A 20,882-nucleotide genomic window follows, 5' to 3' on the forward strand; every position below is an offset into this window, starting at 1 on the left:
CAGTGATTTCCACAATCACACTTGGGTTTGCTCCCAAAAGACCGCCACATGCTGTAACAAACACACTGGGCAATGGGTAAAGGCTTAGACTCAGCTCTAGGAATTAGTTATTCATGCATGTRAATGAGTTACCTCATGATTCTTCTTACTAGGTTCCCTAATGTTAAAAAAAACCAAAACTGTAAAGCTTTTCTAAATACAATTTTATTTCTTTTTATTATTATTAATCATGAACCATATGCATGATATGATTGGGTTTTTAAAGGAAGCCTTAGACAAAATTGAAGAATTTTGTGTTTGATTTTACACAAGTATTCCTTGAACATTCTTTAGACTAGGTTGAAATGCTAGATCTTGTTAGGAGCATGGATTTAACCGAAGTTAAATTTTTTTTCTTTTTTTAAAGATCTTCAGTTGGGCACAACAGTCTCCACCTGATCCAAGGAAACCTCTGGACACATATTATGACACTGACACTGGAGAGCTAATGCTGTATCAGCTGAAAAAACCTGAAAATCTAACAGCTGATGACTTCAGTAATCTCCAAACGCTTCCTGTCATTCAAACCCCTGACATGCAGAGAGGTTTAGATTATTTTAGACCATGGCTAGATATTAATAATAAGCAACCGTTTCTTCTTGTGGGTCCTGAAGGATGTGGAAAGGGGTAAAAATAGTTCTATTTTAAGTAAAATATGCTTCTAGTTGTTTGACAGAACTTGTAATATTTTTTATAATGCTTTTATCATGTGACTTTCTGATAAAATATTACTTGTTTAGGTCATTAATTAAATCTTCTGTGGTGGCAAATAGGTAAATTCTTTTGAAGCRCTACAGGGACAGTTCAGACTGTCACTATGCATCTAAGACATCTGAATGCAGCTTTTAGATATGAAACAGGATCTCTTTGGAAAACCTACTGTCCTGGGGCAATWGCTTAGAGAGATGCATGTGAGATCCAGTCTCATTTCAAGAGGCTCTAGATGCCTTGTGTAGGCAACTGAATTTAGCTCATCCTCTTGCCTTTATTAGATTCCTTATTTAGGTGGTGTGGATCACTATAATCAAGGTAGTTAGATTAGCTGTTTGTTTTGTGTAGCTGTATACACTAGACTTCCACTGAATTTTGTGAATGGAAAACGTTACAGTTTAAAGGCAAGAATGTTGAATTCAGCAAACCTCATATTTCACCAATTCCATTAATACGGGATGTAGTATATATGTTTTAATTCAAGAACCATAAAATATCTTTGGATACCCAGCATTTCAATTTATTTATGCCTATGTGTATGTACATGTTTGCTTTTCTAGGATGCTGCTTCACTATGCATTTTCTCAGCTCCGCTCCACTCAGATTGCTACCGTTCACTGCAGTGCACAGACTACATCTCAACATCTTCTACAAAAATTGAGTCAAACTTGCATTGTCATCAGTACAAACACTGGACGAGTGTACAGACCAAAGGACTGTGAAAGGCTTGTTTTGTACTTAAAAGACATAAATCTACCCAAACCTGATAAATGGGGAACAAGCACTCTTGTGGCTTTTTTGCAGCAGGTGAGCACTTAKGTCTATTATTTATAATATATATAATAGAGACTCAGGTATACTGAATATAATTGAGTGTATGTAGTAAATACCCACATCGATTAATTTCAGAGTTAAGATCCTGCATCTGTATTGGCATTAGTCTTGTTTGTGTTTTAATAGACTATGTAGGTGCCAGCCAGAARTAAGACACATTTTTTATTTGGCTGATATTTATAAGTAAAGACAGTGCTTGTCTCAGTGAGTTGCAATGCAGTAGACATGTGAATGACAAGAAAATCGCCAGGATTAGTCAGCATGGATTCAGYAGGGGCAAGTCAGGCTTGATGTGGGGAGGAGAGTGAAGACAGTCTACCTCAACTTCACTAAGACCATTGATGCTGTCTCCCAAAAGATCCTCACAAGAAAAGCTGTTGATACAGGCTGTATAAGCAATAGTGAGGTGGCTTGAAGGCTACCTGAAGAGCCAGGCTAGAGGGTGGTCATCAGTGGTACAGAATCTACTTGGACATCTACTTTAACATCTTTAATGATCTGGACAATGGAGGCCTGCAAGTCTGCAGCTGACACAAAACTGAGGAGTAGGACACCTCAGGCAGTTAAGAAAGCAGAAATAATGTATACTTCCCACTATTTTACTATACTTGCTTTTGTATGATACCCTGTTGACTTTCTTTTAATGAAGTATTTRTTTAATTATTAAAGGTTCTTACATATCAAGGATTTTATGATGAAAATCTGGAATGGGTTGGTTTAGAAAACATCCAAATTGTGGCTTCCATGTCAGCTGGAGGAACATTAGGAAGACATAAGCTTACCTCAAGATTTACTTCTATTGTTCGTCTCTGTGCAATTGAGTACGTATACGTAAATTAGTCTCTCAGAACTCAGATTCAACCTCTCTTTATAAGGACCCTTTGTCAATTATGTCCTCACAAAGATGTGGCTGTTCTCATCTTTCATCTTTTCTAACAGTTTGGAATTGTCAGATTTGGCACTATTTGGTGCCTGTTGGCACCAGAGGCCAGTTAAAAGGAATCTGTGGCTGTCTGTTGATAGTGAAGTGTCTGAAATATGTTTCTTGCTGAATAATTTTGTTTTCAGTAAACTGCTTTGTGCAGCTTTATGTTAAGATGCTGTTTGGTTAAAAAATTAGAGAAATTGTAATTTATTTGTTTGTTTTTAAGTTTGCACATATCAACAGATGTATTTAGAAAATGGATGTATTTAGAAAATTTCTGGGAGCGGCCTATTGCAATAAAATTATAATTTTACTTAGCTGCTGGATGAAATGCTGTTCACTGAAATTTCTCATTAAATGTGTATATAARTTTAACTCAGTTTTAATGAAATAAAAAAGTCCACAAAGATGAGGTTTTTTTCACTTTTTAGCTATCCAGAAAGAGAACAACTGCAAACTATTTATAGTGCCTACTTGGAACCTGTACTACAGAAAAACCTAAAGAATCACCCTGTTTGGGGCTCTTTACCAAAAATACATCAGCTGGCAGGATCTATGGTTCAAGTATATGAACAGGTATGGAAACCTTTTTCCTTWTTTCAAGGAGATGGAGAATTCTTTTTTTTTTTAAAAAAAAGCTTTTGATATTAATAAGTGAGTAAAAAAGTTTATAAGTATTAATATCCAAGTTTATATCTTTCTAATAATGTTTTGATCAATTTTAGAGCTTCTTATTTGCAGAGAATTCCAGGTATTAAAAGCAAGCTGAGTAAGCAGTAAGTGCTCTTGCTCTCCCACAGATTTATTTTAGGATTTTGGCATACATCTTAACACTTCTTTACTTTGAGTTCCTGTTTTATGAAATRTGTTTTCCTATTTAATGGATGAGGAGACAGTGCAACACATTTTTGTGTCCCCAGTTGTTATGGATGCTGTTATGAATAGAGAAGGAGATATGAGGACTGCCTATTAAAATTGTACACTGTCAAAAATAGGTGTTCAGACTCASAAGTTTACTTTAGCTTCCCTCTTGAAATTTTATGGACTTCTATCTAWCAAAACATTTAATATTTGTTTTTCTTAATCAGTATATAGCCTTACTGGGGTAGGTACTGTGGGGATGTGGGTGCTTGCTGTGAATGGGTRAATGTCCCCATCCAGGCAGAAACATGATACAAAACTGACCTTTGTGACTGGAAAGTGGCTTTAGTCACTGGCTGGCATGCACCTGTCAGCAGGAGTTTCATATGACATTATCGATGTATGCTAAGAAATCTGCATTTAAATCTCATTACACTGTGATCAGATAACTGATGAAAACAGTTATTCTTTGAATTAAAGATGTAGTTGTAAATTCAGATATCCTCTCTGGGAGAAAAGTATGAAGTAGTGAGAAAGCATTACTAGTTTAGGTAGCTTTTAGTGAGAAGATGTTAATAATTTAGGTAGGTTTTTTATTACATTTCAATATTTCCTTTGCTTTTCATATTTTATATTGTTTTAAAAAATTATGTATTTTGTCTGCTAATACTGCACTAACAGTCCTAGGTGAGATGTGGAGATGTTTCTATCAAAAATGATACAGAAATATGTTCTGAGAAAATCTTTTGTCATCAGAAAACAAGATTTAAAYAAGAAGTGCATTTATAAAATATCGAAATGTACACCAACTAGAAAACTAATTTATCTGATACCTTAGAAAAAGTCCTTTACATTTTACAGTATCACTCTTTTTTCCTTCCCTTAACTCCCATTTTTAGGTACGAGCAAAGTTCACAGTTGATGATCGCAGTCATTACCTTTTTACACCRTGTATTCTCACTCAGTGGGTCCTTGGTTTATTCAGATACGATTTAGAAGGTGGTAAGTCACTTACTGTGTTTTCATTAATAAAGCAGTTCTAAAATGGCCTAGATTATTGTTGATGTCAGTCTTACTGTTGACTTCACATGTAGCTTGTTGATCTTTCTAAACTGTGAACTGACCGTAACTCAAAAGAGGGAAAAAATACCTGACAGTTAATTCCATAATGTAAGAGTAAACAAGTTTAAAAAAAAATCAGTGATGTTTTAAAATGTGTGTTTATGGTTTAAGGGAAGTTAGGTTGGGACTGCATTCTCTACTATGAGAACCTGGAGTGTGTCCCCTGCTCCCTACTATTTCGTTYTTTTGTGTTTCGAGTAGGGCGTTTTTTTGAGCATATGTATTTTCTGGATTCCCAGAGCCTTGCCTCTCATGCTCGTCCTGCTTTGTGTGGTTGTATAAACCTGGTTATACACACAGCACAGGCTGCTTTCTTGCTTTGTTTTTGTCTCTGAAATTGGTATTATTATATCATGAGCAATTACTCATTATCTTTCAGCTCTTAGATTGATTAAAAGGTTGCATAGAGAGCTGCTTAAAGAGGATAAAAGTGATAAAAATGTTGTGCTCCTTTTCCACTTATTTTCTGGGATCATGAAATGGTAAATGCAGCTTGAATGATGTCAGAAAAGCTGCACTGACTGTCAGTGAATGGGTAATCTCAGCCTACTTAAGGACATTGTAGTTGTATCTAATGTTGACATATGCAGGKGCTTTTCCAGTGATGAAAAACATGGCTTGCCATTTACTTATCTTCCTTTTTTACTTTTGTGAAGAATATAAAAGATTTGGAGTCTCTGTGACATTTTCTAATACAGACTGTTTTGGGTATTCTTATTTTAGTATTTGTTATCAGTCTTTCTCTTCCCATTTAAAACTGTCTTCTGGATTTTCTTGATTTCGTTGTCTGGAATTTTAATTTTAATTTTGTGTGCAACACCTTGTCCATTTGGTTAGAAGCTAACACTTGTTTTAATACAGAAAACTTGTTTTAATAGAATATATTTAATTGTATCTTGTAATGATCTGTAAAGATATTATTAAAAGCCCTTCATAATGTTTGCYTTTTCTCTTATTTCTTCCTTACCGATGCTCTCCTGCTGGTATGTAATTTCTCTTGSTCATTTTCAATTTCCTATTTTGAAGTGGAAGTTTGAACATTTATTATGAATATATAAAATTAATTATATCCTTAAATTTTATAGGTTCATTGATACAAACTGCAGACTTTGTATTGGAAGTTCTTGCTTATGAAGCACGTCGCTTGTTCCGTGACAGAATTGTTGGCATGAAAGAACTTAACGTATTTGACAACATTTTAATCAAAGTGTTTCAAGGTGATTGGGGCTCAGATGTTCTGGACAACATGGCAGGTAAGCCATTTGAAACATACCACAAACTTGAAATATTTCTTTACAAGCTACCTAATCAAGTTAGCGTAAGAGTTGGACACCTGAAGTTTGAAATGTTTCTTTTTTTTTCACAGATACCTTTTATGTAACTTGGGGAGCTTGTCAAGAGGCATTCATTGCACCAGGACARGCACTGCCACCTCATGGGAGGCCACTTGGCAAACTAAACTCTACAGACCTGAAAGAYGTTATTCAAAAAGTGAGACACAAAGAATACACACAGCAAAGGTTCACAGAATGATTCTAGACAGTCTTTGTAAGAAGTAACATGCAAACACCAGGTTTATGGCAGGGTCTGCTTCTTGTTGAACCATCTTTTGCRTTTGGTGAAGTGAGGGAAGTTTTGTCGTGCTATGTGGCAGGCAGTAGGAAGTACCRTGTAGCAAGGTTACTTTAATCAAAAGACATCAGCTACATTTGCTGCTGATTTACAACAATTTGATGAACCAACATTTTGAGAAACATTTGTCTCCATATATATTTGTGTATTGTTCAAGTACTTAAGTGTTTTATGAAATGATTACTTTTTGAATTTGTAATATGGTAACATAATTTTAGCTTGAAGAAATGCAAATGGACTGTTTGGAGATTTGTCATGCTTTTAAGAAGTACAAAAAGTGAGCTCGATGAGGAAATACAACCATTTTAACTCTTCTAGCTTAACTGATTCTTAGGATGAAAGCTTTGAGATTGTTGCCCTTATTCATAGTGCTTAAAGGACTGCTCTTGCAGATGGGAATCTATTCCCTCTCCTGAAGTGCCAGTTGTGACCAATAGACTATATGGGAAATGATGAAATTCAATAGTCTCAGTAAGMAGGGAATTTGTTGGTCTTAGTGKTTTTTTTTCTGACTACACAGTTACMTTGGGCTTCAAAGATGAGGTTTCATTAAGTATAACAAGGTCAGAATTTAATCTTGGTATCTGTTTTTCTGTGTGTTTCASTAGGAACTTCCATAATCTGCAATTATGCAGCAATTAGGTGCTTAAAACACTCTTATAAGTTATTAATTAATTAATCTTTAGTCAGAGACRCAGCTCAGACTTTGTTCTGGTCCATTATTCAATTTTAATTAGTTCAGTGCTGGATTCCTAATTCAATATATCAAAGACTTCCAGGGTATTCCAGTGCTGGGTGTAGTGTGATATGTTCATTATTGATATATTCATCACTCATAAAGGGTATTTGAGGTATCTAAATTCTGTCACAAAAATAATTTGTTCAGAATGAATACCAACATGGTCTCTTAAGGTTTTAACCCCTTCTTTTCTAAATGTTTAAATACTGGACATTTTCATATCTCACTGCTTTTACTTATTATTAGTGATCAGATTTTTTTTTCTCTCTTTTTTTTTAAATAGGGTATCATTCATTATGGACGGGACAAAAAAGAGATAGATATTTTRCTGTTCCACGAAGTCCTCAGTTACATGTCCAAAGTGGACAGAGTGCTGAGTTTTCCTGGAGGATCACTTCTTTTGGCAGGACGGAGTGGTGTAGGTCGTCGGACAGCTACCTCTTTAGTTAGTCATATGCATGGAGCTGTTCTGGTTACTCCCAAAATTTCCAGAGGTTATGAGCTGAARCAGTTCAAAAGTGATCTTAAATATGTAAGTCACTCATTTTCTTCCATTTYGTAATGTTGTAGGTTCATGTTAAAGAAAAAAAGAAGAATGTGGAATTTTGAAGGACACAAAAGTGTTGTGTGAAAAGAWATTTTAAAGAAGCAAAATAGAAACAGTCTAAATGAAGCAAGTAGATTTTTAGAAGTTCTTAATGTGTAGATGTATATTCTTTTCTTTATAGTAATTAACTGAAACTCCACTTTTTTAAATRCCAGAGCTCTTTTTTAGTGTTGTGGAACTAATAAATTTTAAGTTTTTGTGAATATTGAAAAGGCTTTTTCATATATATATTTTCATATTGGCCTATATTTTTATTTTCTGTCTCTGCTAAGGTCTGGCAGTTAATAATACTTGAATGAAGTAAAACTTTAGTGAAAGTGTTTGCATTATTTAAAACCAAATATAAACTTTGAATCAAACGTGTTTCATTACCTTTGCAATGCCAAAGAAAATTCCAGAGCTAAGCGTACGCAAAAGTGATACAAATCTGTCATTGAGCCACATACATAAATATACTCTATAAAAGAATGTTTTAACTATGTTTTCATTGCTAAGCTGTATATCTAGGTAGAATATTCTTTAYATTTGATATCTCATATAACTGAATCACCTAGAAATCTTTTGTAAATCTATGATAGTGTAGATGTTGTGGAAAAAAATACATCACTAATATGTAGTCAAGGAAAGATTATGATCCTYGTTGGTCCCTTCCAACTCAAGTGATTGTATAATTTTCATCCTCTTATGAGCAATACATATATTCCATACACTGAGATTTAAATGTTTTTGCTGCTTGSAGGTGATGGAGCTTGCAGGCATTGAAGCACAGCAGGTGGTACTGCTGCTTGAAGACTATCAGTTTGTTCATTCTGCATTCCTGGAGATGGTCAACAGTTTACTGTCCTCAGGTGAGTCAGGAAACTTTTACCGTACAGGGTTAGCTCAATGAGGCAGAATTAGATGATATTTTGTAACTTTATGTCTCTGTCAGAAGGTTTAGTTAGCTTTCTGTGCTGTTTTAGATAGCTTGTACATCAAAACCTGACTCAGTTCACCTAGCTGTCCTTGAACCTGCCCTATGGTACAGGTGCTCTCAGTTCCTCTAACTCATTCCAAAGGACTTCTTTTTAACAGTGTAGCAGAAAAATGAGAATGCATTCTATTCTATAGCTTCTCTTTTATAATAAAATTCAAAATTGAGAGGTTTCCAGTGCTTTACTGGATTGTATAGACTTGAGTCCTTTACTTAAATGARCACCATTAAAGCTCACTTCTCTGACAGCAGTTAGATGATAAATAACAATAACAAAAGTGGCTTTATTTTACTGTCCAGCTTTGTTCCTGGATCAGAGAGAGGATCATTGAAGGACTGAGTTTAACTTGCTACATGCTTTTTTTGAAACTGCAATAGTTTTAAGAGCTGATTGACAAGAGCACCAGATCTTCCTGTCTYTCAGGTGCAAACCTAAATCTACTTACGGTGGCATATTTTCATTGTCCAGTGTTAAATATTTACGTCTGAGGATCTAGATGACTGCTCACTTTCATGTTTCTGTGTCCTGGTGTATGACAAAGTCTAGTTTGATTTGGTTTGTATGCTCTGTTGGATCTCTATCTTTGGGTAGATTTGAATGAGCTTTTTTCAAACATTTCAGCAATATGAASCAATAGATTGTTAAGTAGAAGCACTATAATTTGTTTTTTGTTTTCATGATATCATGAAAAGAAAAATTAAGTATATGGGATGATACTCATGTAAGTATAGAGGCGAATACTACCATATTTGAATTCTCTATACAGAGGATTCAAAAGAAGCCTTCAAAGGAATTTGAAGAATTGTAGTGTATTTTATCTGACTTAAATTGATTCTTGAAATAGGAGAAGTTCCTGGGCTATATAAAATAGAAGAATTGGAACCATTACTATCCCCTTTGAAGGATCAAGCTTCGCAAGATGGATTTACAGGACCAATTTTCAACTATTTCACATACAGTATGTCAACAGAGTTATAATTTATTACAAAGTTTAAAAAGTGGTATAATAATGGATAAATAATTTCTAACATGGTCYTTCCATTGTGTGCAGTTTTAACTTTCAGTTAGTTATTAAATACCAGGCAGGAATAATGATATATGTGATGTTTTAGGGCACAGAATCCTCACCTTAAAATTTATTTTTCTATCTGAAATTTTGTACCAATGAATGTTCAACAATTGTTATGAAATCTGCTGTTGAAAGTAATCAGAAGGAAAAAAGTTTTTGTTCCCTTTATTTTCTGGTTTGTATTGTTTATATATAAACCTAATAACAGAGATTTCTTCTATTTGTCAATTGTACCRAGAAATCACATTGGATTCTAACTAACCATAAAAAAGTTTACAGATCATTTTCTTAGTTATTTGTGTTTCTTCCTTGGCCCAACGAGAAGGTTAAATAACTTACAAATAAATCAAAGAATATGACTGAAAGAATGCTGTCATAGTAGCAGGCCATGGAGCTACTTCTAATTGGTTTTACTGGTTACCTGAATTGGAATGAGAATTAGTGTTATCTATTTAAATCTATTTAAATCTATTTAAATCTATTTAAATCTATTTAAATCTATTTAAATCTATTTAAATACTGTCAGCTTTTAGAATTAAAAAAATACACTTTATTGTATTGTAGTATATATAATGAGAATTCATGATACTAAATAAGGTTCTGTTTATAAACGTTCCTGTCTTAGTGTGATATGATGTTACAGGCTCTTTTTTTCAGAAATTACCTTGTGATAAGTATTTGAAAGAAAGTAAAATATGTTGTATTTTCAATAAATCTACCATCATGYAGTCAGATTGTTATGTACTAAAAATTTAATATGTTACATTTTCTTAGGGATCCAACAAAATCTGCATGTTGTCTTGATCATGGATTCTACCAATTTAAACTTCACAATAAACTGTGAAAGTAATCCAGCACTGTATAAGAAATGTCAGGTTTTGTGGATGGAAAGCTGGTCAGAAGACAGTATGAGAAAGGTAAATTGCATTAATTGTGACTTATTTCAATTTGTATCTCTAAATATAACTGAGCTCTGCTGAATAAGGTCAAGACATTTAAAGCTGTGAAGGACTAATTATCATAGTGCTTATTTAATCCATTTGTACACTCTTACAAAGACAGAAAATTCTGCAGAGCAGTTAGGTATTAGCATTGTTATTTTACCAGAAGCGTTAGATTTTGTTCTCTCTGTGGGCTGACTTGAACAACATGCTGATTATTATGACTCTGGTCAAACACAGCATTTAAGAACAAAATACAAACAGACTACAAGCAAAATGTTTAAACCAATTGTATTGGATTTGTGTGGCTAGGTTTTGGGGGGTTGGGGCAGGGCCTGCAGGGTTGACTTCGGTGATAGGCTCCCAGAAGCCTCCTCCATGTCAGGTGGAGTCAGAAAGGCAGAATTTATTGTTCTAATGCTGTAAGTATTCTGTAAGTTCCTTCTTCTGAGTAAATGTATAATTTTCAGTCTTTATAAAAGAGAAACTAGATTAAAAGTTTGTGATTTTTTAAAAAAAATTTGAGCTCAAATGGTCATTKTTTGTAATTTTCATACAAAAAATTTTGGTTTTTTTAGATACCTGAAATGCTTCTGAATGATTCAGATGAACAAGAAAAGACTGGAAAAACACATAAGGAAGTTAAGAAAAAACATTCAGGTAATATTTAGGTAGATCCACTAGTTGGTATTCTTATTTTTAAACACTTGGTCTTTGGCATAGATAATAACTCAGATACTTTGAGTAGCATATTCATAGATTTTGGTGTTGCTCACGTGGCAGGCATTTTGCACAGGGAGGCATTAGTCTGGGACATACATCCTAGCTCATCAAATACAGTCTCTTCTGTCAGAAGCAGTCATTGTGTATATTCAGTTTTATAGACTTATTTAGCTCTATCTTGTTTTGGTCTGTGTCTTCCTTTTATGTCAGTATTATTTCACAAGCTGAAAATTTGATGTTTTGAGAATTTTTCATTTTATGTATTTAATTTTATTTTTCGTAGATCTTCTTATTTTATTTTAATAATTTCAAAAACTAAGTSCTTGTAAGTAGTGCCCCTTTTTCAGAATTCTTTGTTTTTATAATACGACTTAAAATTTAGTCGTGTTAAAAATAGGGTCTCAAACATAATCTAAGAAACCAGTGCCAGCACTCACTTGCAAAATACTACTTTTAGCCACTTTCTACAAAAGTAGCACTTAGATGGGACCAACAGAATATAAGATGGTAAGCAGTTTTCTTTGAGTTTCTTGTTTAATATTGCTTTTTAATTCCAGTCAATCAGAGTAATGGCTAAGCATAGTATTTAGTGTTCACCTATCATCTCTCTTTATCCTAGATCATCGTACTTAATCTAAGCCACAGAACTTAGTAGAGACATTCATTATATGTAGATACACTTTAGCAATTTTTTTCTTTTGTTGGGTAATGCAGTTTATTTTGCAGTATATTTGGGCTTCTTTTGAGCCTAACGATACTGTACATTTTGAACAAACAACATCAGGAAAACCTTTTAGTTTGCTTGTCATCAGAGATAAGAGAAAAGACAAAAACACATGGGCTTTATTTCTAAAAGAGTCCAAGTATTTTAAAATTCAGTTTTTTTGGAAGTACTCTGTTATATGATTAGCYCCCAGAAAACTGCAATTAATTTTGCTGGCTTTTCCAAACATCAGACAATTTCAGTATATTTCTTTCTTAGAAACAGGCATTTCAAATGTAGTTACATGTTTTTTTCCCTGAGAGTATTTAAAAAAAATATAGTCTTTGGGATATTTTGTATGCCCTTAATTCATATCCCAAAAAGCAAGCATATTCCRTTGCTCATAGTTATTTTAAAGTGAGATAAAATTTAGTATATATTTATCTATATCACAAATGGTGTTTTACAGGTGATTCTGATTTTCTGAAGTCATTTTTGGCCATCCATGAATCATGTAAAATATACGGAGCAACACCTAGCAGGTATATGACATTCCTTCATGTATACAGTACCATCAATAATAGCAAAAGAAGAGAACTAATAAAAAGGCAGAACCACTTGCAGGTATGTGTTTTCAATACTTAACATACAGCTTTTCAATATATTCTTGCATTAGGAAATGTCTTCTCTATTAAGGGGGTGTAGCTGGTAATGTGGTTATGTGATGTGTCCTCTAATGGCATATACTCATGCTGTGGTTTCAGGAGAGAAATAGTATGGATCTTAATGCCCTTCTCTGTTCAAGTGCCTGAAAGAGTGAAAAGTGATTTTCTTATTTTTAGTAGTATTTTTCCTCAAGAATGTATCAGACWGGGCATGTTTTCTTGGAAGAGTAAGAAGTATTTGAAAGCACTTTAGGTTTTTTCACCTGTGTGCATTGGAATTGTGTTGCTAAAAGCCCATCATCTTTCCATCAATAGAAGTCCTGCCTCTTTTATAAATACTCCCTTTGTAGCTCTTTATAAATAATGCCTTTGTAGCTCTGGGTTCCATCCCTTTCTTYATATCTTGACAGCAACTTCCTACTTCATGTGCTTTTCGCATCCTTCTAGTTCGACAAACTGTTACATTCAATGTTAACCTCATGGTGCTCTCACGTAGCTTTGACCAGGRTTCCCTGTGTTGTGGTTTTCTTTTCTGTTGTATTTTGGAAGTGATTTGGAATTCCTTTGGCACACATCAGTCCTTTGCACAGTTGTAGACCAAATGCAGTTCTTCTCACCAGTGCTGCTTTATGCCTGTGTTGTGCATATAACATTGTTATTTTTGAAACCYATTTGGTATCTTTCCATTCACACCTACTTCCCTCCTCCCAGTATATTTTGGAAAGATTTGTATGGTTCTTTAGGACAACTTTAATCTTTGCTTTTCTYCCACCCCTTTCAGCTCCACTTCTCAGTGACCCTTGCTGCTATTCAGAAGCACACTTGCAAATCTGTATTTTTTTCTTAAAACACTTGTCAAGACAAAATTACCTCCTTGCCTTGTATTCTGCTYTGCTTTTATTCTGCCTGACAATATTTTTTCATCACTGTGGGATGCAATTTAACAAGATTTCCATTTGTAATAATAGAAATTGTCTTTTTGGTTTACTTACAAAATAACTGGTGTTTGTTTGTGACAAGCATTCCTTTACTTGTGAAATGCTCTGGTTAAATAAATGTAATAACTTACATGAAAATTAGAAATGTGTATCCTAAATCAAAACATCTTCTAGGTAACATTTTTCCAAATATATCTTGAGCTATTGCTATTRTATAATTAGTATAAAGTAAATAATGTAGAAAATGTAAGTAAAGAAAATAGTTAAGCATAATTGAGACTTTATTTTGTATGTATCTATGCTTTAGAGAGTGTACATATTTGCAGAAATCAGAYAGTTATTTTGTTTCATTCTGTTTCATTTTTATAGATTTGCTTTTAGGGGAGATAYAGTTACATTGAGTTAATATCAGCTAACTGAAAGGCTTTTGAATTATTGGTAAAAAGAATATATCGAGAAAATGTGGAAATCAATATTTCCAAAAAAAAAATTAGTCTACATTGCTCTTAGTTTGTCCATACTATTTGTAGCAAACTTTCATTTAAATTTTGTTGATAAATATCTGCTTCTTATAAACTTTTGTAGGCAGGTGTTTCAAAGCTGAATGAAGCTAAAGCYCTGGTAGATGAGCTGAACAGGAAGGCTGGAGAGCAAAGCATTTTACTCAAAATGAAGCAGGATGAAGCTGATGCTGCTCTTCAGGAAATTACAGTATCTATGCAGGTGGTGTATACAATCACATCAAAAATGTGGGGGAAAAAAACAGTGATTTTTTTCCATCTTTGGTCTCTGTAGCTGCCTATGTTTGTATTCCTTTCAACTGTTAGAAAATGTTTACACAAACTTGCCTAAGGGAAGGTGTGAACCCTGAAGCTTCAATAAAATTGCAACAGGACAGAGGATTATATAATTTAAATCAGGTTTGARCTGGTTGAGGAGGAAGAGATCAGTGCCAGTTTTGTACCTGAGTAGTGTTCACTGTTGTAGTTTAGTCTGTCTGAAAGTTTTCCTAGAACGTTGTAAATCCAAATTGATCGGTTTTGTGTATATCCCAGATAGGACCTTTCAACCAAATACTTAAAAGTAGCAAGCACTCTTTTAAGTAACAAATACCAGGAATTAAATTTGTGGACTATTAGAAAGTATGTATTTCTTGAGGTCTGGTTCTCAGAAGTTAACCTCAGAGAAGGTTATATAATACTTATATGTTCATTGCTCTTTGAATTTTTATTCTTCAGCTCAGAGATAGACATTTTTCCAAAATTCTATAATTTTCTTTAGTAGTGTTTTCTCGGTCAAGTAAAATAATTGTGTAGGTGTCTACATTGATAYTTCCTGGAATTATAAATGTAGGATAAGCCRTAGTGAGTCTGCTGTYACTRTCCTGGTTKTTTTTTTTTTTTTTGTTACTGGTTTAATCTGGTCTCTCTGAAGTTTGATTCAAAGACGTTTTCTGTATGCAGCAAAGTAAATACCTGATGTTTCAATTAATTTGTTTCACCGTGCTTTAAAGGTGCATTACTTCCCATCTTTGTAAGACTCTTCCTGTTGCCAGTTTTTAGTACTTTTAGGCTCTATCTGCCTGTTGTACATGAATTTGAATAATGATAATTGGCTTGGAGTGTTGATGATTTCAGTTTTKAATCTGTGTCTGCTGTTGTCCAGTAGAGTTACAGGTGTGTGGGGAGCACCTACTACACTGTAGGGCAAAATCAAAGAATAGGCCAAAAGCAGTGAAACATGATGGCCATGCTGATGTCAGAAAACTGCAGTGGAAGTCTGATTATTTAGATTAGCATAAAGTATAGGTGCCCTCTAGCATTTTAATGTCACTTCAAATGATCTAGCTTATATAACAGAGAGAGCTCTAATACATAGAGAGTCTTTTAATCTTCTTTCAGAGAAAGGCTTTTGACCTACAGCTGAATTTGAAGGTTTTGTTATTCAGAGCAATCATTCASTACATGTTCATTTGCATGAAATGTCTAATCTAGTTTTATGTAGCTAATGTTTTATGGATTTGAATGTAATCTTCAATAGCATGCTGATCTGTAGCTTGGGTTAAGTGCTCAGAGGGTTATTATTATCTTTAGATTTTCTCTTCTCTCATGCATCTGTTACCTTCTGCTACAACTTCAACTCAGCTTGACAGTTGCTGGTGATGATAATGTGGTATATACTGGAAAAACATAAACTCTGGACTTTGTTGTCTGGTATCTTTTAGGTGAACTGAGGCTAGAATATTAACATTTTATTTTGTGCATTTTATACATTTATCCTCAATGGATAAAAGTCATGTAAGRTCCTTTCTATTGCAGTTTTATATACTGGGTATTGATTATTGTTAGTTGCTGTACTGAAGTGTTTAGGATTCCTGGAGATGGCTAATAGCTACTGTCTGGTAGTGTACACTGATTGGCTCAGTACAAATCCAGGAAAAAGACAAACCTAAGCCCAAACAACTTAAAGTACACATGTATGACATAAGAGTTATTCTTACAGACAGATTGGTACAAAATTGCAAATAAGGAAACCATTCTGTGATTAGTAATTCTGGGCTAATGAGCTGTAGTTCCAGCACAGCTACTGCTTTTATGATCATGGTAGAAGAAGGAGTTTTAATGGTGTTATGAAAGAAATAGAAATGGGAGCAGGACAAAGACAGTGACAGGAAAATAGTAGCTGGAAATGTGGTAAGAATGTTACAGAGGCTGTCATATGCTTTTAGAGGAAGGTTTACTTCTTGATAAGGAAYGGAAAATCAGAAGCAAGGGGAAAAAAGTCATAATGAGCCTCCAAAATATAGGTACAGATCTGGTCTGTGGTAGAGAAAGGAAAGGGGACATAGTAAAAACAATTTATTCTTATTCCTTATAGTTTGTTTATCTAGCCAACCTGCCTAATATCAAAGAGTCAGATATTTTATTGTAATTGGTATTGTGCAAATTATTCTAATGAAGATGAAAAGAAGACACTTAAATCAATAAAATCTGTGTAAATTTGCAAACTAAAGGTATTATTTTTTTTTCAGAGTGCTAGTGAGCAAAAAGCAGAAATGGAAAAAATAAAACACCGAATAGCAGAGGAAGCTGCAAAAATAGAAGAAAGAAAAAGAAAAATTGAAGATGAACTAAAAGAGGTTCAAGTAAGAGCTGATAAGAAAAAGTAACATTTTGCARTCTGATTTTATCTGACTTAYTCATGTCCTGCTGTGCAAAATGRTTGTGCAGAATYTATCCCCACAATTCTTAAATTTTACTCTAAATTATTTTGGGTTTTAAAATTTTTATGCATTAGAAAGCAGTATTTCTGTGTGCCAAATACAGATTGTCATATTGGCATTTGTGTTTCTATTAGATAGTAATTACAGAGTTTTCAAGCCAAATCTTACCTCCACTTTTTAAAAACTTGTAAACATGAATCTACATTAATGGTAGTTATTTAATAATAAAATATTTAAGAAGAACAAGAAATTGTATGAGAACTGGAATGGCAAATGTTCGGTTTCTTGTATCCTCATCTCTTACTCATGTGTTTTCATGTTTTAAGCCACTGGTTAATGAAGCTAAATTAGCTGTTGGAAATATAAAGCCAGAGGCTTTGTTAGAAATCCGGTCACTACGGATGCCCCCTGACATAATCAGAGACATTCTAGAGGGAGTTCTGCGGCTGATGGGGATTTTTGATACATCATGGGTGAGCATGAAGAGGTGAGAATTTTATTTAAGCTTTAAAATTAAACACGGATTTACAATATGAGCACTTTCTATTGTATTCAGGAATAATGTGTGCTCAGAATTCTTTGGTTTCATATGGAATTAACTTTTTTAACATTTRCTTCTTCTTTACTTAGTTATTTAATTCCTTTTACAGTTTCTTAGCCAAAAGAAGCATAAGGGAGGACATAGGATCCTTTGATGCCCGTAATATTCCGAAAGAAATACGAGAGAGTGTTGAAGAACTTCTTTCTAAAAACAGAGCWTCTTTTGATCCGAAGGTAATTCCTGATTGCACTACATTGAATGAGAATAAGACCAAAAAAAACCAAAAGAAAAGACATGATTGTCTAGTTTGTCAACATCATTTTTAGGATGAACTTAGAGAAAAGGTGATGAATTCTGCTTACAGAATTTGTGAGTATAAAGAGATAAAGATGTAGCAGAGATTACTCTATTGCATACTGCCTCCAACAGTGAGAATTTGGTTGGTGAGTGAGAAGAGTGGGGTTGAGAAGTCATTATGGAGTTGAGTACTCTGAGATTTTTGTTACTGCTATAAATTAGAACTCAGACCAGGAATTGTAACTGGCTCCTCTRGTCTCCTTGTAGCAGTAAGAGTCTAATACTTGTTAATTTCAGTTTAGCTTCATAGTTGTAAAGATWCCCATTGTGGTTTTTTTACACAGATTGATGGCCTGCAATATAATCTCTGTGACAATTTTAAAGATTAGTTCACTGGAAGAGCTGGCTTATTAGCATATTTAAGTTGRTAACTAGAAAATCTGTTACAGTTACTTATCCTGTATTTATCTCTYCTATATTTTTCTTCAAGGACTTTCTTGTAACCACTTTTCTTGTTCTGAATTTTTCAGAATGCTAAACGAGCCAGTGCTGCAGCTGCTCCATTAGCAGCTTGGGTGAATGCCAACATCCAGTATTCCCATGTTCTAGAACGAATTCAGCCTTTGGAAAAAGAAAAGTCTGGTTTGGAAGCGTAAGTTAGATTCTATTACTAAACARGTGTTTTTAATTCCAATGGTGGTGGGTGACACTAAAGCCTCCAAGGAGGAATGTGATTTTGAGGAAGGGATTCTTTACTTGAGGGAGCCAGAACACTGGAACTAGCTGCCAGAGAAGTTGTAGAGTCTCCTCCTCTGGAGATAWTAAAAACATCTYTGCACATGATGCTGCTYGAGCAGGGGGGTAGGACTAGATGATCTCCAGAGGCACATTCCAACCCCAACTAGTCCGTGATGCTGTGTGAATTAAAGTTTATTCAAAACAAAAGATACCTCATTCTTAGGTAATAAAATGTGTATACTGAGAGAGAAAAAGTGTGCAATAGTTTCTTCTTCCTGGAAGTTAAGTCTTGGGTGCTTTTTATCGTGAGTTATCTCTCAGCTGAGTATTGCCAGGGAGAAATGTGCATCACAGGTATGTTTAAAATGTATTCTCACAGTGAAACCCATGCTATTTTATGAGATACTTAGTTCCTCTTTTTTAGTCATGTACCAAGCATTATTAGTTTCTCCTTAGGATCAGAAAGATAAGACGTTGTCTTATGACTATCTATAACCTGAGGAATCTGTACTGTTGTTTTGCCAGGTCTTAAAATTCTGTATTGGAAGAATTTGTTCTGATCTTTAAGAATAAGGTGTTTGGTTTCCGTTTTTTAAACTATGTGATGAGAAGTACTCAAAGCTTTTACATGTAAAAATGTATATTTTAATGTAAAACACAAGAAATAACTGTCTCTGAACTATCTCTATGTAAATTACTTCCCTGTTATATTTACTCTTTTTCCTTTGGGTCCATTGTCTTAAAATAAATGTTACCTTTTTGTAGCAATCTCAAGAAAACTGAAGACAGAAAMCAGAAGTTAGAGGATCTTCTGAACTCTGTTGGACAAAAAGTATTGGAACTGAAAGATAAGTAAGTTAGGTTTTTTTATTTCAAGATATAAATAAAAACCATTTATGATTTTACAGTATGAATAATGAATTTTATCTAAGGAAATGTTACTTCCTGTGCTGCAAGGTATTTCCATCAGAATTATCAATGCTTAGRCTGTCTGTACTCTCAGTGGAAATAAATTCTATTGGATTACAGTTCATCTCCTTGATCTGATGAAATAAATACTCCTTAAAAGTACCTGCTTCTCACTACTGACTGTGTTGGTAGCCTTTATGGTGCCATTGTAGATGCCAAAGGTAAACAGCATGTTTCTCACCTTCTAAATCACAGAGGACTTCAGTGATTCCTTAGGACTTTGGAAACATTCCAGTACAAAACTTCTACTGATTTCAGCTTGATGAGAGGCAGTTCTGTTTCTTTTAGGGTGGTCTATTTTCTTGACTGTTAGCTAGTTAGCTATCTCTTTTTTTCTTAGCCTCTCATCAAGTACATGACTCACAGTGGCATAAAAATAGATCTGGTAAACGTTTATACTTTCTCCAAATTCTGTTTAATCCAAGTTTTTTAGTTTGATGTTTTTATTATATACTTAGTATAGGAGGTACTTTACAACCYGACATATGTGCATATTACTAAAAGTCAAGCTTTGTGGTCAGCAAAAAAAAAAGGGATGATTCTTGTAATTCAGCTCTAYAGTGATTTCTTAGATTAATTATATACTATATATTTGATTTAAACATATTACTTTATAAACTATATATTCTATAAGGTAATATGTAAATATATTACTTTAAACAGGTGTATTAAATCTATTCTGTATTTTAGATATGAATCAAACGAATTAGATATTGAACATTACAAAATAATGCCTAAACCATGCCTGGTTTTTAGGGCATATTCTTACTTCATATTAATTTACAAAATAGACTACTGTGCATTGAACTGGAGTCACTTGTGTGAATTCTTTAAAAAACATTTAATAGATTAAATTTACCACTTAAATAGTTACAAATATATAGAATGGCATTGAGCCTACTATTGTCCTCACTAGGTGCAGAACAAAACTTTACACAATCACTACAATTGTCAAGCTGTTTAAGTAGAGGAAGGAATGATTATCAGACATTGTAGTCTGTATTTCAGATCTATTTTTGAATCTCACCTGTGCATCTATCTAAATTTTGTCAGCTAAAAGTTTAACAAGCCCCAGAAGGTATGAAAAAAGAACTGCTGCAGTTGTGTTTTTTATTAACAATAAGCGAGGCATTCGTTACAAATTCAATCAATTAAACTGCCTTAGAAATGAYTGTTCATAATTTTGGTAGTTCATGAGAGCAATTACAAAGAGTACTTGTTTTACAGGTTCCAGAGCAGAACAACAGAAGCAGCAAAACTTGAAGCAGAACTAAGTAAAGCTCAGAAAACATTGAAAGCTGCAGAGGTACTGATAAGTCAACTTGATAGGGAGCACAAAAGATGGAGCACTCAGGTTAGTGAAAATTTTCATGAATACATTTTATAGCTRGCTGATAATTTGAAAATACAGTTTTTGCACTGTTTGCAGAATGTTACTRCCATTCTGCATGTCTCCCAGTGCCCATTTATTTGATTTCTCATTGGAAAAGAAAGCTTTCCTTSTTTCTGAAACTTCTTTCTACTTCACCATACTTATCACCTCACTACCGCATATGTAARAATCCCCCAGTACTTAAATAAAACATACAAAATTCTGTGATGGTTTTCCATCACAAAAATATAATTGTTAT

At 33.9% G+C, this 20,882-nt stretch overlaps 1 protein-coding gene across 1 annotated transcript in view; it reads left to right on the top strand.

Annotated features, from left to right (window-relative positions):
• DYNC2H1 (dynein cytoplasmic 2 heavy chain 1) overlaps positions 1 to 20,882 on the top strand; it is a 142,392-nt gene that overhangs the window by 32,304 nt on the left and 89,206 nt on the right. Inside the window, exons 42-61 of the mRNA XM_057370832.1 lie at positions 407 to 666; positions 1,311 to 1,557; positions 2,254 to 2,405; positions 2,941 to 3,085; positions 4,270 to 4,372; positions 5,578 to 5,745; positions 5,859 to 5,983; positions 7,147 to 7,395; positions 8,210 to 8,318; positions 9,289 to 9,402; positions 10,288 to 10,430; positions 11,033 to 11,114; positions 12,350 to 12,504; positions 14,069 to 14,206; positions 16,515 to 16,628; positions 17,033 to 17,193; positions 17,357 to 17,480; positions 18,075 to 18,196; positions 19,048 to 19,134; positions 20,479 to 20,605. Coding sequence (XP_057226815.1) covers positions 407 to 666; positions 1,311 to 1,557; positions 2,254 to 2,405; positions 2,941 to 3,085; positions 4,270 to 4,372; positions 5,578 to 5,745; positions 5,859 to 5,983; positions 7,147 to 7,395; positions 8,210 to 8,318; positions 9,289 to 9,402; positions 10,288 to 10,430; positions 11,033 to 11,114; positions 12,350 to 12,504; positions 14,069 to 14,206; positions 16,515 to 16,628; positions 17,033 to 17,193; positions 17,357 to 17,480; positions 18,075 to 18,196; positions 19,048 to 19,134; positions 20,479 to 20,605 — 2,925 coding nt within the window. The remainder of the gene's footprint in view (positions 1 to 406; positions 667 to 1,310; positions 1,558 to 2,253; positions 2,406 to 2,940; positions 3,086 to 4,269; positions 4,373 to 5,577; positions 5,746 to 5,858; positions 5,984 to 7,146; positions 7,396 to 8,209; positions 8,319 to 9,288; positions 9,403 to 10,287; positions 10,431 to 11,032; positions 11,115 to 12,349; positions 12,505 to 14,068; positions 14,207 to 16,514; positions 16,629 to 17,032; positions 17,194 to 17,356; positions 17,481 to 18,074; positions 18,197 to 19,047; positions 19,135 to 20,478; positions 20,606 to 20,882) is intronic.

Source organism: Malurus melanocephalus, unplaced genomic scaffold (assembly GCF_030028575.1).
Source record: "Malurus melanocephalus ecotype Western Australia unplaced genomic scaffold, MMel_1.1 scaffold_134, whole genome shotgun sequence".
Taxonomy (NCBI): domain Eukaryota; kingdom Metazoa; phylum Chordata; class Aves; order Passeriformes; family Maluridae; genus Malurus; species Malurus melanocephalus.